At 42.0% G+C, this 13652-nt stretch overlaps 1 protein-coding gene across 3 annotated transcripts in view; it reads left to right on the plus strand.

The window, feature by feature from the left end:
• The window catches only part of ARHGAP10 (Rho GTPase activating protein 10), a 1108509-nt gene that overhangs the window by 364476 nt on the left and 730381 nt on the right, over nucleotides 1–13652 (plus strand). For all 3 annotated transcript variants that reach the window (XM_086962271.1, XM_086962272.1, XM_086962274.1), the window contains exon 5: nucleotides 5297–5398. In XM_086962271.1, the coding sequence (XP_086818397.1) occupies nucleotides 5297–5398 (102 nt within the window). The remainder of the gene's footprint in view (nucleotides 1–5296; nucleotides 5399–13652) is intronic.

Below are 13652 nucleotides of genomic sequence, written 5' to 3' on the forward strand. Positions count from 1 at the left end.
GGCCCAGCTGATTCATACGCATCACTTTAGCAGCGTCAGTCACCAGGGCCCTATAGTCTGCCTGTTTCAACGCTAAGGAGTGCAGGATTGCAGGGGTATCGTCACCACCCAGGCCACTTTCAAGCAAAGTAATTTCCGCCTCAAGAGCTGACACAGTTTCTCTCCTGGCCTTCTTGTCAGCAGCAATGAAGGACAACGCGGAGCCCCGTATGACGGACTTAAAGGCCTCCCACAGGGTAGTAGGGGAAGAAACGGAACCCTCATTCTCGTCGAAGTAACAGTCAATGGCCTTAACCAGGTCTGAGCGAAGCTGAGGATTCCTAAAATGCCAGGGATGAAGAGGGGGGACCCTACCTCCAGAACAGTCTCCCACCGAAGCCTCGAGCAACAGGGGGGAATGGTCAGAGATACCCCAGGGAAGATGTCGGACCCCACGCACCAAGGAGGTATTAGCAGTTAACATCAGAAAATAATCAATCCTCGAAAGGCTGCCGTGGGCACCAGAGTGAAAAGTGTAATGGGTTTGTGTAGGGTGCAGCATCCGCCAGACATCCACTAACCCAAAAGTCTCAATCAACTCAGTCAGCCACAACTGGGACGAGGGCAAAACCCTGGGAGGCAACCGATCACATTCACCCGAAACCACCAAATTAAAGTCCCCACCCATTATAAGAACACCGTCTGGAAGCCCTAAGAGGGTCCTACCAAGATCAGCATACGTAGTAGCCTGGAGTCCCGGAGGAACATAAACAACCACAATTACAATCAGCATTCCCTCCCACCTCCCCGAAACAGCAGCATAGCGGCCCCGATCGTCAAGTGTGACTTCGTCTATCTCAAGGGGCAGGGAGGATTTCACCATTATGCCAACCCCCCGGGAACCGGAAGTGAAACCCGCATGTGCCACCAGTCGGTAACCACGGCGATCCAGGGCTTTACAAGCGTTCCCTATCAAGTGGGTCTCCTGCAGTAAAACGACATCAGGGGAGTGACGTCTAATAAATTGAAGCACAATACCCCGCTTAATCCTGTCTCCCAGACCATTGAGGTTCCAAGACAACACTTTCATATCACCCCCCCCCCCCCCATCCCCCCCAAACCACCCTCTCCCGAAACCCCAGAGCTAAGGATACGAGCAAATGAAAAAGTACCATGCGAGAAACCATATACAAAACACCAAGAACAACCCGGAACACCCCCTCCACCCCCAACCAAGAACCCGTTACAACACCCCCCACCCTGCACCCCTGCTGACTTAGAAGCCACCCCAAACTGCAGTGTGCCTGTCGCCCCTTCATCAAACTCTACACAAAGAACCCCTGAGGAGGAAGGGAGAGACAATCCCACCCCGCCCCACCCTCGGGCCTAATAATGAAAGCATATACACGATACTCTGTAGATACTACGACCCAGGATTGAACCTCAGGAACCAGAATATCACTCCTGTGCCGATGCACCTCCGTCCGCGCCTCCAGGGCCTCCGCTCTCGGTGTTCTCCTTGGGCAATGAGTCCAACCAGTCGCTAACACTGTCTGGTTGATCAAAAAAGAAAGTACGTTCTCTATACTCGATGCGAAGACGAGCTGGGAACAGCATTGCGTACTTAAGTCCCAAGTCCCGCAATCGACGTTTCACACCCATGAATCCAGATCGTTGCTGCTGCACCTGAGGAGTGAAGTCAGGGTAGATGGAAATGGAGCTGTTCTCAAATTTCAGTGGGCCATGTCTACGAGAGGCCTGAAGGATGGCGTCCCGGTCCCGAAAGTGGAATAGCCTAGCAATGATAGGCCTCGGGGGTGCCCCCGGCTTGGTCTGTCCACCCGGGAAGTGGTACGGGCGCTCGAACGCAAAGAATTTACTGAGACCTGCGGGAGCAAGCTTGGTCACAATCAACTCTTCGAACAAGAGATCGATAGAAGCAGCACCACTGTCCTCCGGTACCCCGACTAGGCGAATGTTGTTCCGTCGGGCCCTGTTATCATACTCCTCCAGACGTCTGGCCAGTAGATCGTGCCCGGACCGCAGATTACCGATCTCTGATTGTGCTTCCGCCATGTCGGTAACCAAACCGGTGGCTTTGAGGTCCAAAGCTTTGACCCTCTCATTGGTCTTAGCCAAGTCAGCTCGTATAAGAGTAACATCCACCGCCACTGTGTCAATCTTGGATACGATGGCTTCGTATTGTTGACCCATGTCCGTCTTGATCCCAGCAATGGCGGCCATGAGATCTTGAAGGGACATTACGTTGGATTGGACCGATCCCCCACGGGTAGTCACCTTCGTCCTGCGTTTCTCCGTCTCGGGTTTAGCCGCCATATTGGAATCAGCACCCCGAAGGGTCTTCCTGGACCTGGTGAAAATGGCAGCGATCCGCTGGTCTCCAAAACAGGGCTTAGGCGAAGAATCGCAACCTGCCAGCCCAGGGCTATAGTCAAAGAGCCCAGCTAGCTAGACCACCGGAGCCAGGAATGGGAACTGCTCCCTAGGTCGGCAGCTCAGAAGCAGAGGGAAACCGAAAGTGAAAGCGACAGCGTCACCGGTTGAGCAGATGCCAGGCGACCGTTGTTGTTGAATTACATCTCGGCCATCCAGAGCAGCAGAGACCCCGGCCTCGTCCGGGGCTAGGCCAGAAAACGTAGGACAACGTAGAGATGGTTCCCAAAGTCCGATCTCAGCCCTGAAAAGTGCAGCAGTATCAGCAAGAGTAGTACTTCAAAAGCCCATCAAAATAATCAGGATATCAAAGGATAGATCGATAAGGGCGGCGCGGGTCCCGGGAGCTCTCTGCTCATGCGACCATCTTGGATGCCCGCGTAGCTCCTCCCCCGGTGACTTTCATATTTATCCAATATTAAAAAATGTCTGGATTACCTTCAATCTGACCAATTGTTGAGTGAACCTGTGTGCTCAAAGGCATGGCCATTCGTTATAGAAGTAACTCAGAAATGTTTCCATGTCCGACAAGATCATTCTGAGGAAGACATATTTTTAGAAAATACTGAAATGTGCCACTGAAATATGTGATAATTACCTCTTTATATACTTTGCATCATTAACAATAGTCCCTAATAGATTCTGCTTCTAATGCTCTGTAACCTTTACCCTGATGTGTATCTTTGTGGAAACACATGGAGGACATTTTCTGCTCTAACAGAATACATCTTTTAGGGTCCCCTACTGATGCTTCATCTCTCCCCATATGCTGTGCATCAGTTTTACCCAGATGTTTGCTTAATATACTCCACCTATTTTATCTTGGTTTATAATCGTTTGATAGGGTCACAAGACCATTTTAGGTTTTTAAGGGTTCTTTCTAAAGATGCATCTTTCACCTCAATGCTGCAACAAAGACAATACCAGCAAAGTTGACCTTGTTGAGTCTCAGACCTGAGCATGCCTTTTATGCCAATTGTGCTGTTTTCCAGGAAAGCAGTCATAAATGAAAAATGTAAATGTAATAAAAATAAAAAAAGGCTACATTTAAAATATTTTCAACTTGCAAGCTGCTGGCTCAAACATGATAGGGCATTAGTAGTAGTAGTGTGTTAGTTTAGTCAATGTTTGGTCAGGGTACCCCGGATCAAGCGCTGCCGAGCGGGAGGACGTTCCTTCCGCTATCTAGCAGCTAAACTGTGGAATTCACTACCAGCACACATACGTGAACGGGAAAGCCTGTTGGACTTCAGAAAGGCTGTCAAAACCCACCTTTTCCGCCGAAACTAACGTTCTGCTTATTCTCACTGGAGTCAGTTATTTTTCTGCTACAAAGCGCCGGGACGCCCCTTTGCTGGGGCAGCTGAGCGCTATATAAACTATTGTAAGATAACATAACATAACGTATGCCTGTGGAAGATTGCCATATCACTTTCTTAATCTGCAAAGTAGATAATTGATAAGATTCAATGGTCCAGAATGTGTTCCGAACAAGCTAGCCATTGTGCTCCCTTTTAAAGTAATACTGTACTCACCGGTGGCACCTATATCTGTATTCTTTTAATACCACTACTTAACTTACCAATGTCCTCAAAACGTGGCACAGGAAGTATTATGCGGAGGATCTCTTTGCATGGTCTTCCTTGGAGCCACCTTCTATCAAATCAGATTTTTTATATTTTGCAAGGAACTTCTACTTCCAATCCATCTCAGGCTCTGTGTTAATCATGATGTCATTCTTCTGTTTGAAATCTCCTTCATCTGCAAAACCGAACATTTCAATTAGTTCGGTTCTCACAGTGTTCAGAAACTTTCTAACCTAAGCAGGACTTAATGTGGCAAATAGACGAACAATAGCAAGGTTCCCCCTCATTATATGTACGCAAGCATGGGAAATTTGATATTGTGGTGATTTTTATAATTTTCCACAATCATTCCTCAGAATTCATTCCTAGTATGGTTTAAAAAGGGAATAAGCTGAATCTTTTATAATAATTATGGATAAAAGGGACCCTTAAATGAATCAGTTTGGATGAGGGCTTAACCAATCTTAAGCATTGGTGTACTTGTTTATAAGAAGAGCCAATCAAGGAGCAAAAAAGGCTTTATTAAAAGGCAAAGTTCAGAGGAATCGGCGTTGCCGTACAGGCTGATGGTGCTATTGAATCTGGGTTCAGTGGAAGGATCTTTTTCAGTTGAAAAGGCACATTTTGCAGTAGTGTAAGTTTTGGAGCAGTTATAGTGATGCATGTGCTGCTTCATGAGATAATCACATTTCATTGTAATTTTGCAAGATCACTATTTTTTTATGAGCTGTGTGTAGGGTTTTTCACCTTCGTTTGATTTCCTTGTGTTTTTCCACCTGTCTGTGCCACCAATATATAGGGCAGATTTCTTTTTAATTCAAGTATTTTAGTTTCTGTGGCTCTTCATTATGTTTTGTATCCTATTCTCTGGAAATGTAATGTTCCGTGAATTCATCCTTTTTTGTTTTTGATGTGTTGATGAAATCAAACTAGAAAGGAAAATAATAAACAGTCACATCAGGGTATCCTAATTTTCACTGGGATTTAAACTCAGAAGTGGCCTGCCCTTTAGCATCTGTAAATACCTTCAGATAATTGTGCCTGCCATGTGAAGTAGAGACCAATGCATGTAAGGCCAAGCTGGCAAAGGCTGTTTCCTAAGTTAATTCATACATAGCATATTTTTGTTCTAAATGTGTTATTTTAAGGATTCTTTGATTGGAAGCACACATCAAGCATTAACATGCTATGCTGGTAAGGATGCACGCTGATTTGGTCATATTAAGCAGATATGAATGTGTAGAAGAGCACATTTAATTTTACATTTTTGCCCACAGGAGGAGAAAAAGAAATTTGACAAAGAGACAGAAAAAAATTACAGCTTATTGGACAAACATTTAAACCTGTCAGCAAAGAAGAAGGAACCCCATCTAATAGAGGTACTGCTTAATGGTGCTATCTTTGTTCATCTAAGAATACTCAAAACCCATATTATGCTTCGGAAGCACAAATCACAACCATTACAGTAATAAGCAGACTACAAACCCAACTGCATAGTTGTTTTTTTCTCCATAAAATATTATATATATATATATATTTTTTTTAATATCTTTCAGATTTTTACAACGGTTAAATTTAACCCCACAGTCCCCCACCTACCCCCCTCCCGGGCAGACAGATAAATGGATAACAGAAAGCAATGTATATAATAGGCAGGAAAAACAAATCAACACAAAATAAACACAATATATATATAGTCAATAGAAGTACATAGTAGAATAAAATACAATAAGCAATCATAACAAAATAATCCTTAACCGCATCGCTGCGGGCGATATTTTCCTCCTGTGCTGGGCCCCTATGAAAACGGGCGTGGCCGTGACGGAACCATTCCGTCATCAGCACAGCCCAACCGAGACTGATGACGGAATGCTTCCGTCACCAGCATCGAAGGGGTTAAAGCGCGGAGATCACTCTATACCACCCGCAGCTTGACGCCAAGCTATCAGGGGGTTCCAGATTTTTAGGCCTTTTTTCCATTGTTTCCTACCCTTGCCTTTTATAAATAGCACTTTCGACATAAGCCACAGCAAGAAATCTGGCTAGCCATTGTTGGAAAGATGGGGCATTGCGGGTTCGCCATGCAGACGCAATGCAAAGCCTCAAGACAGCCATTGCTATAAAAATAAGTTCATGGCCTACATCTGGGCTTTCTGGATTTGCGGCCCCCAGTAAGATGTTTCCATTAGTTAATACAACTGTTTTATTTAAGATTGTGGATAGGAATTTCTCTATTTCTTGTTTAACCGTACAATCGGCGCTATAGAGGTTGCACCTCGGGCAGCATGTACTCACACCGGGTCCCCACTTTACTATTCTATCGGCGTGTAATATAAAACGAAACATGTTTTAAAAAATTGCGCTTTGAGTTTAGTAGACATTAAAATTGTTTGTGACTTTTCAAAGGCATGACTAAACTCGTTATCTGAGATATCTGCTTTCTCTTGCCATTTCTGAGGTATTTTTTCCATATCGTCTGGGAACAAAGCCATAATGTGCAAGTATATGCCCCCAATCTTATTCCTAGGGCCCGAAATTAGTGTGCCTATTAATTTATTTTTACCCATACCTCTGCTCCCACCAGTCTTTTGTGACAAAAAATCTCTCAGAGGGATTTAAAAAAAATCAAGCCAGTCCAGGACAATTTTTGTTTTCAATTCCTCAAAGGACAATATCCCATCAGCGGAGAAAAGAGAGCCCAACTGACTAATCCCTACTACACATATAGTTGTCATTAAAAATTGCGGGCAGGTCGGGATTATCTTTTATAGGAGTGTAAAACGAGAGTCTTCCTACCCTTCCTTATTGTTTCCCATACTTTCAACCCGCTAAATAGTGTTTTAAATCTAATTTTTTTATAGTAGCTGTCATGTAGATGCCCCCACCAGTACCCGCTGCTCTCCCTACCTAACAACAGTTGGAAGGTAGATGGTGTATAGGCCTCCCCTGCTCCCTTTTCCCAGTTAATCTCGAGCAGTTCCCTGCTGTAAAGAACAGTTGCCCAATAGTATGCTTGCAGATTCGGAAGGCATAGCCCGCCCCGATCTTTCTGAAGGGTGAGGAGCTTCTGGGTGCCTCGTGGTTGTGAATATGCCCAGATGAAGCTGGAAAACATCTGATCGATTGATCTAAGCCAGGTTGTCGAAAATTCTAGACAGATTGCTCTAAGGAGGTACAGGATCTTGGGGAAGAAGACCATCTTAATCATATTTACTCTGCCTATAAGAGAGAGGTGTAACTTATCTAGGCGCTTAAGGTCCTTTCTGGATTACAATAGTTATTGGTTTTAAGTTGACGTTGACAAGGTTTTCGAGGTCAGATGTGATTGAGATGCCTAGATAGGTTGCTTGTTCCGCCACCCAATCATCGCACAATTTTTGCCTCGAACAATCTGGGTTTTCCCTCGATTAAGTGCACATCCTGACTAAGCTCCAAATTGTTTTGCCTTTTCCTCTATTGCCTATCTAAAGAACAGTGGTTCCTGTGGCATATTTATTTTACACAATATTTAATATAACAGCTTAAATAAGCACTATTGACTTATAACAGAAAAGGGTTTGGCAAGGAAAGAAGCACACATATATACCAATTTTTTTTTAAAGAAATTACTTCTTGTATTTCAACTTAAGACACTCAGTCTAATAGTTATAACAGCGACATATATACAAAAAAGTGCAATGTGTCCCCAGTGATTTGTGAACAAAAAAACAGAACATGAAACAATGAGTGATCTGTACAATTTTGTTGTTATGGATATTTACAAAGGGAAAATGACCAAGCGCAATAATAAAGCAATTCTTATCAGTGACTATCTACAATCATAGAACACTGTGCTTGAAAAGGTTCATTCCCTATGGCGTCGACGGCGTTTCGACCTGCTTGGTAAAGGTCTCGTCAGGACTAAACAGTGAGGGACATCTAGGGGAAAGTGAAAAATTGTGTAAGTATGTGTAGTCGCAGTAATTAATGATTATATATGGATTAAAATGGACGAATAATACCTTGTGGTGTCTTTTATTAATGCCACCCATGCGTGATAGAAAAATGGAATTGACTTACAATGTACCCAGCCGGGCACTGTTTGGAAGCAAGATACAAAGTCAGTTGTTATAAACACACGTACTTTAAAGTGGGCTAAAGTGTCTTGAGAGCCACAACTTAGGCATTTATATAACAGAAATAGCCACTCACCACTGTCGGTGGAATACGTGGTAATCCTGAGTATAAAGCTGACAATCGATATATGGCAGCGGAAGACAGGAAGATGCCTGGTAACAAACGGAATTTGTGTTAAAAGAGGGCTAATTTATTGCAGGCATCTATGTAAGGGGCAGTCTTGGAGCTTACCTGCTCGCAGAACTCGGAACGCACGGTCGCGTTTCCCCGGTCGTCTGTACGATAACAGAGTGTTTCCGGGTATTTGTGCGTCATCGCGTTTATAACGCGGTGCGTGAGGTGCGCACGCATTCTCTGTGTAGTGGGCGTATGTTTACATTTGCTAAACAACGGGTAGTTGTCATGGTAACGGTCATTAGGATGTAAACTAGTACGAATGTCTACATTGTGTGAACACGGGACGTTTATATCGAGGTGACAGTAGTATGATTTAAACTAATCATGGTTGTTCGAGTGTCCACCCATTACAACCCGGAGTGCCAGTCACATTTAACAATTACTGTCTAAGCAGTGGGCGGGTGTTTACACTTCCTACGCAACAGTTGTTTGTCAAGGTAACGGTCATTACGATGTGAACCAGTACAATTACTGCTACTATACAACTTGATGCACAACAGTTCAAACCTTATATTTTTTATGTCACACATATTACAGATGTTTCAGACCAGAAGTGCACAGGTACCATATACATTTAAGCTGAAAGAATAAATGTACACCAGCCATATTTAGCCTTGTTTTCTAATACTCGCACCTATATATATTATTATACAGATAAATAAAGAGACATTTCAAGAACATTACAGCACAATCACATCTCTTGTATATGTTCAGTTGTACAAATAAAAACATTTTTTTTACTTTGCATAATCAGGTTGTCAGAGTGGAAACAAAGCCCCTCCATTCATCTGTGGAATTTAGCCCCTCGTTAATTGAATTGACTCTGTCAATCCAATGACATTCACGTCTTTGTAGTATTTGCGAAATATCCCCTCCTCTTTCAGGTACTGTCGCAATGTCTATGACCTAACATTTCAATTGATCTGCAGAGTGATTTTTCTCTTGGAAATGACATACCAGTGGGGCTGTCAAAACTGCCTTTCTTATACAGCTACGATGTTGCCCTATTCTGGCCTTTACTGGTTGTTGTGTCTGCCCAATATAGGGCAGACCACATGGGCACCAGATGCAATACACGACATTGCGTGTGTTGCAATTAGAGAAGAACTTTAATGTGTGTTCATAATTGCCAAATTTGAAAATATTTGTTTTTTCTGTCAATGGGCAGATCACACAATTGCCACAGGGATGATGGCCCAAAATGGGTGGTAAACACCAAGATGCTTCTAGAGTGCCACCTTTCTTAGTGATCTTTTCAGTGGAGGATCTAACTAAGTGATCTTTTAAATTTTTCCCTCTTTTGTATGCAAACAAAGGTACCTCAATTAGAGGATCGATGCTTTGTATAATGTCCCAATTTTTTATGATGTTCTTTCGGATCTTGTTAGTATGAGTTCCAAACGTGGTGACACACACTATTTTCTTCATTTTCGCTTTTGGTCTAGTGACCAATAGTTCTTCTCGAGGACAGTACCAGGCCCGTTTTAGTGATCTTTTCATTATTTTAGCGGGGTAACCTCTCTTTAGTAATTTGTTTTTCAATACTTCTGCCTCTTTTAGGTAGTCGTCACGTCGAGCACAATTTCGACGAATCCTTAAGAATTGTCCAAAGGGCAACCCATCTCTCAATGCCCTGGGATGTTGACTCTGATATGATAGTAAGGTATTCTTTTCAGTTGAATTTCTATGAAGGGATGTATACAATTTATTGTCCTCATGCTGGATATTTAAGTCAAGGAATGGGATAGTATGTTTCTGTAGTGTGGATGTAAAAGTCAGATGTGTTTGAACAGTGTTTAAGTATACAACAAAACTCTCAAAATCCTCCTCGCTCCCCCTCCAAATAAAAAAGATATCATCTATATACCTATACCAGCAATTAATGCTGGTATGGTACGGGTTCCGATCACATAGAACAAAATCATTCTCTACCTTGTTCATGTAGATATTAGCCAAATTTGGAGCAAAAACTGCTCCCATGCTCGTGCCCCCACATTGCTCATAATATTGACCATTAGAAACAAAATAATTCCTCTGGAGTGCTACTTCCAGCAATGAAATTATAAACGAAGTAGGTACATTAAACGGTCATTGTCTAGTATCCAGCAGATCTTTTATACAAACGATACTGTCATTCTGAGGAATGTTGGTGTAAAGTGATGATATATCTAAAGTCGCTAACCAATCAGTATCTTTATTGAAAGCCAGATCTTCTATTAGATTTATCATATGCATCGTGTCACAAACATAGCTTGCTTGTAGGGGAACGTAATCTCTGATGAAAAAATCAATGTATTTACCAATAGGTTCTAAAATCGAGCCACATCCTGATAGAATAGGTCTCCCTGGGGGGTGGGTTATATTTTTGTGTACCTTAGGGAGAGTATAAAGGACAGGGGTCCTTGGGTTAGTAGAATTCAAAAAATCAAATTCTTTCTTAGTCAGAAAGCCTTGATCAAGTCCTACTTTGGTAATGGACACAATTTTCTCTCGAATTTCTGTCAGAGGGTTATGTTGGAGTTTCTTATAATGCTTTTCTTCAGAGATTTGTTTACTTATTTCAATGTCATAATCAGTTCGTTCTTGTATTACTATACCTCCCCCCTTGTCTGCGGGTTTGAGTACTATTGAGGTATCTTTTTTCAAATTCTCAAGTGCTCGACGCTCTAATAAAGAGATATTGTAAGGTGTAAATTGTTTACTTTTCTTCAGGTTATCAACCCCTTCTAGAATCAATTTTTCAAAAGTGAGCAACTCAGGGGGCATCGTACTGTTAGTAGGATAAAAAGTGGAAGGCAGTTTAAGCCCAGTCGTCGATTGGTAACTAGTAAATTCGCGATCTTTAAAGAATATTTTAAGGCGAATTTTCCTAAAAAACTGGAATAACTCAGATTTCAGGTTGAAATAGTTACTTTTCTCTGTAATAACAAAGGAGAAACCTTTACTCAACAAGGAGATTTCAGTGGATGACAATATATGTTTAGACAAGTTAAAGATAGGTATTGTATCCATACTGTCTATATGGTTGGGTACATGATCTAGTAAGGCTGTGGCCCCCATTGGTAATGCTTGTTTCTTGTTTGGCGTTCCCCTGGCTATTGGTGCCAGACTCTTGTTTTCCTCGTCTTTCCTCCTCTGTCTAAAAAAGGTTGGCCCTGATGATTGAAATTGCTGGGCCCTGGTTGACCGTCGGAGTCACTTGAACCTCCTGATGATTCTGAGAATGTTACAGACTGATTTTTTCTAAATCTGCCCCAAGTATTTTGTCTATTTTGATTAGGGAAAGTTACAAAATAATCTTCTTTCAAGTAAGGAAAGGCTCTCTCTTTGCTATAGAATTTGATGTCTTTAGTCTAATTGTGTGATCTGCCCATTGACAGAAAAACCAAATATTTTCAAATTTGGCAATTATGAACACACATTAAAGTGCCCATGTGGTCTGCCCTATATTGGGCAGACACAACAACCAGTAAAGGCCAGAATAGGGCAACATCGTAGCCGTATAAGAAAGGCAGTTTTGACAGCCCCACTGGTATGTCATTTCCAAGAGAAAAATCACTCTGCAGATCAATTGAAATGGCAGGTCATAGACATTGTGACAGTACCTGAAAGAGGAGGGGATATTTCACAAATACTACAAAGACGTGAATGTCATTGGATTGACAGAGTCAATTCAATTAACGAGGGGCTAAATTCCGCAGATGAATGGAGGGGCTTTGTTTCCACTCTGACAACCTGATTATGCAAAGTAAAAAACAAAAATTTATTTGTACAACTGAACATATACAAGAGATGTGATTGTGCTGTAATGTTCTTGAAATGTCTCTTTATTTATCTGCATAATAATATATATAGGTGCGAGTATTAGAAAACAAGGCTAAATATGGCTGGTGTACATTTATTCTTTCAGCTTAAATGTTTATGGTACCTGTGCACTTCTGGTCTGAAACATCTGTAATATGTGTGACATAAAAAATATAAGGTTTGAACTGTTGTGCATCAAGTTGTATAGTAGCAGTAATTGTACTGGTTCACATCGTAATGACCGTTACCTTGACAAACAATTGTTGCGTAGGAAGTGTAAACACCCGCCCACTGCTTAGACAGTAATTGTTAAATGTGACTGGCACTCCGGGTTGTAATTGGTGGACACTCGAACAACCATGATTAGTTTAAATCATACTACTGTCACCTCGATATAAACGTCCCGTGTTCACACAATGTAGACATTCATACTGGTTTACATCCTGATGACCGTTACCATGACAACTACCCGTTGTTTAGCAAATGTAAACATCCGCCCACTACACAGAGAATGCGTGCGCACCTCACGCACCGCGTTATAAACGCGATGACGCACAAACACCCGGAAACACTCTGTTATCGTACAGACGACCGGGGAAACCCGACCGTGCGTTCCGAGTTCTGCGAGCAGGTAAGCTCCAAGACTGCCCCTTACATAGATGCCTGCAATAAATTAGCCCTCTTTTAACACAAACTCCGTTTGTTACCAGGCATCTTCCTGTCTTCCGCTGCCATATATCGATTGTCAGCTTTATACTCAGGATTACCACGTATTCCACCGACAGTGGTGAGTGGCTATTTCTGTTATATAAATGCCTAAGTTGTGGCTCTCAAGACACTTTAGCCCACTTTAAAGTACGTGTGTTTATAACAACTGACTTTGTATCTTGCTTCCAAACAGTGCCCGGCTGGGTACATTGTAAGTCAATTCCATTTTTCTATCACGCATGGGTTGCATTAATAAAAGACACCACAAGATATTATTCGTCCATTTTAATCCATACATAATCATTAATTACTGCGACTACACATACTTACACAATTTTTCACTTTCCCCTAGATGTCCCTCACTGTTTAGTCCTGACAAGACCATTACCAAGCAGGTCGAAACGCCGTCAACGCCATAGGGAATGAACCTTTTCAAGCACAGTGTTCTATGATTGTAGATAGTCACTGATAAGAATTGCTTTATTATTGCGCTTGGTCATTTTCCCTTTGTAAATATCCATAACAACAAAATTGTACAGATCACTCATTGTTTCATGTTCTGTTTTTTTGTTCACAAATCACTGGGGACACATTGCACTTTTTTTGTATATATGTCGCTGTTATAACTATTAGACTGAGTGTCTTAAGTTGAAATACAAGAAGTAATTTCTTTAAAAAAATTGGTATATATGTGTGCTTCTTTCCTTGCCAAACCCTTTTCTGTTATAAGTCAATAGTGCTTATTTAAGCTGGTATATTAAATATTGTATAAAATAAATATGCCACAGGAACCACTGTTCTTTGGATAAACATATTGCCCTGGTTCCG

The sequence above is a fragment of the Lissotriton vulgaris genome, chromosome 3_1, assembly GCF_964263255.1.
Source record: "Lissotriton vulgaris chromosome 3_1, aLisVul1.2, whole genome shotgun sequence".
Taxonomy (NCBI): Eukaryota; Metazoa; Chordata; class Amphibia; order Caudata; family Salamandridae; genus Lissotriton; species Lissotriton vulgaris.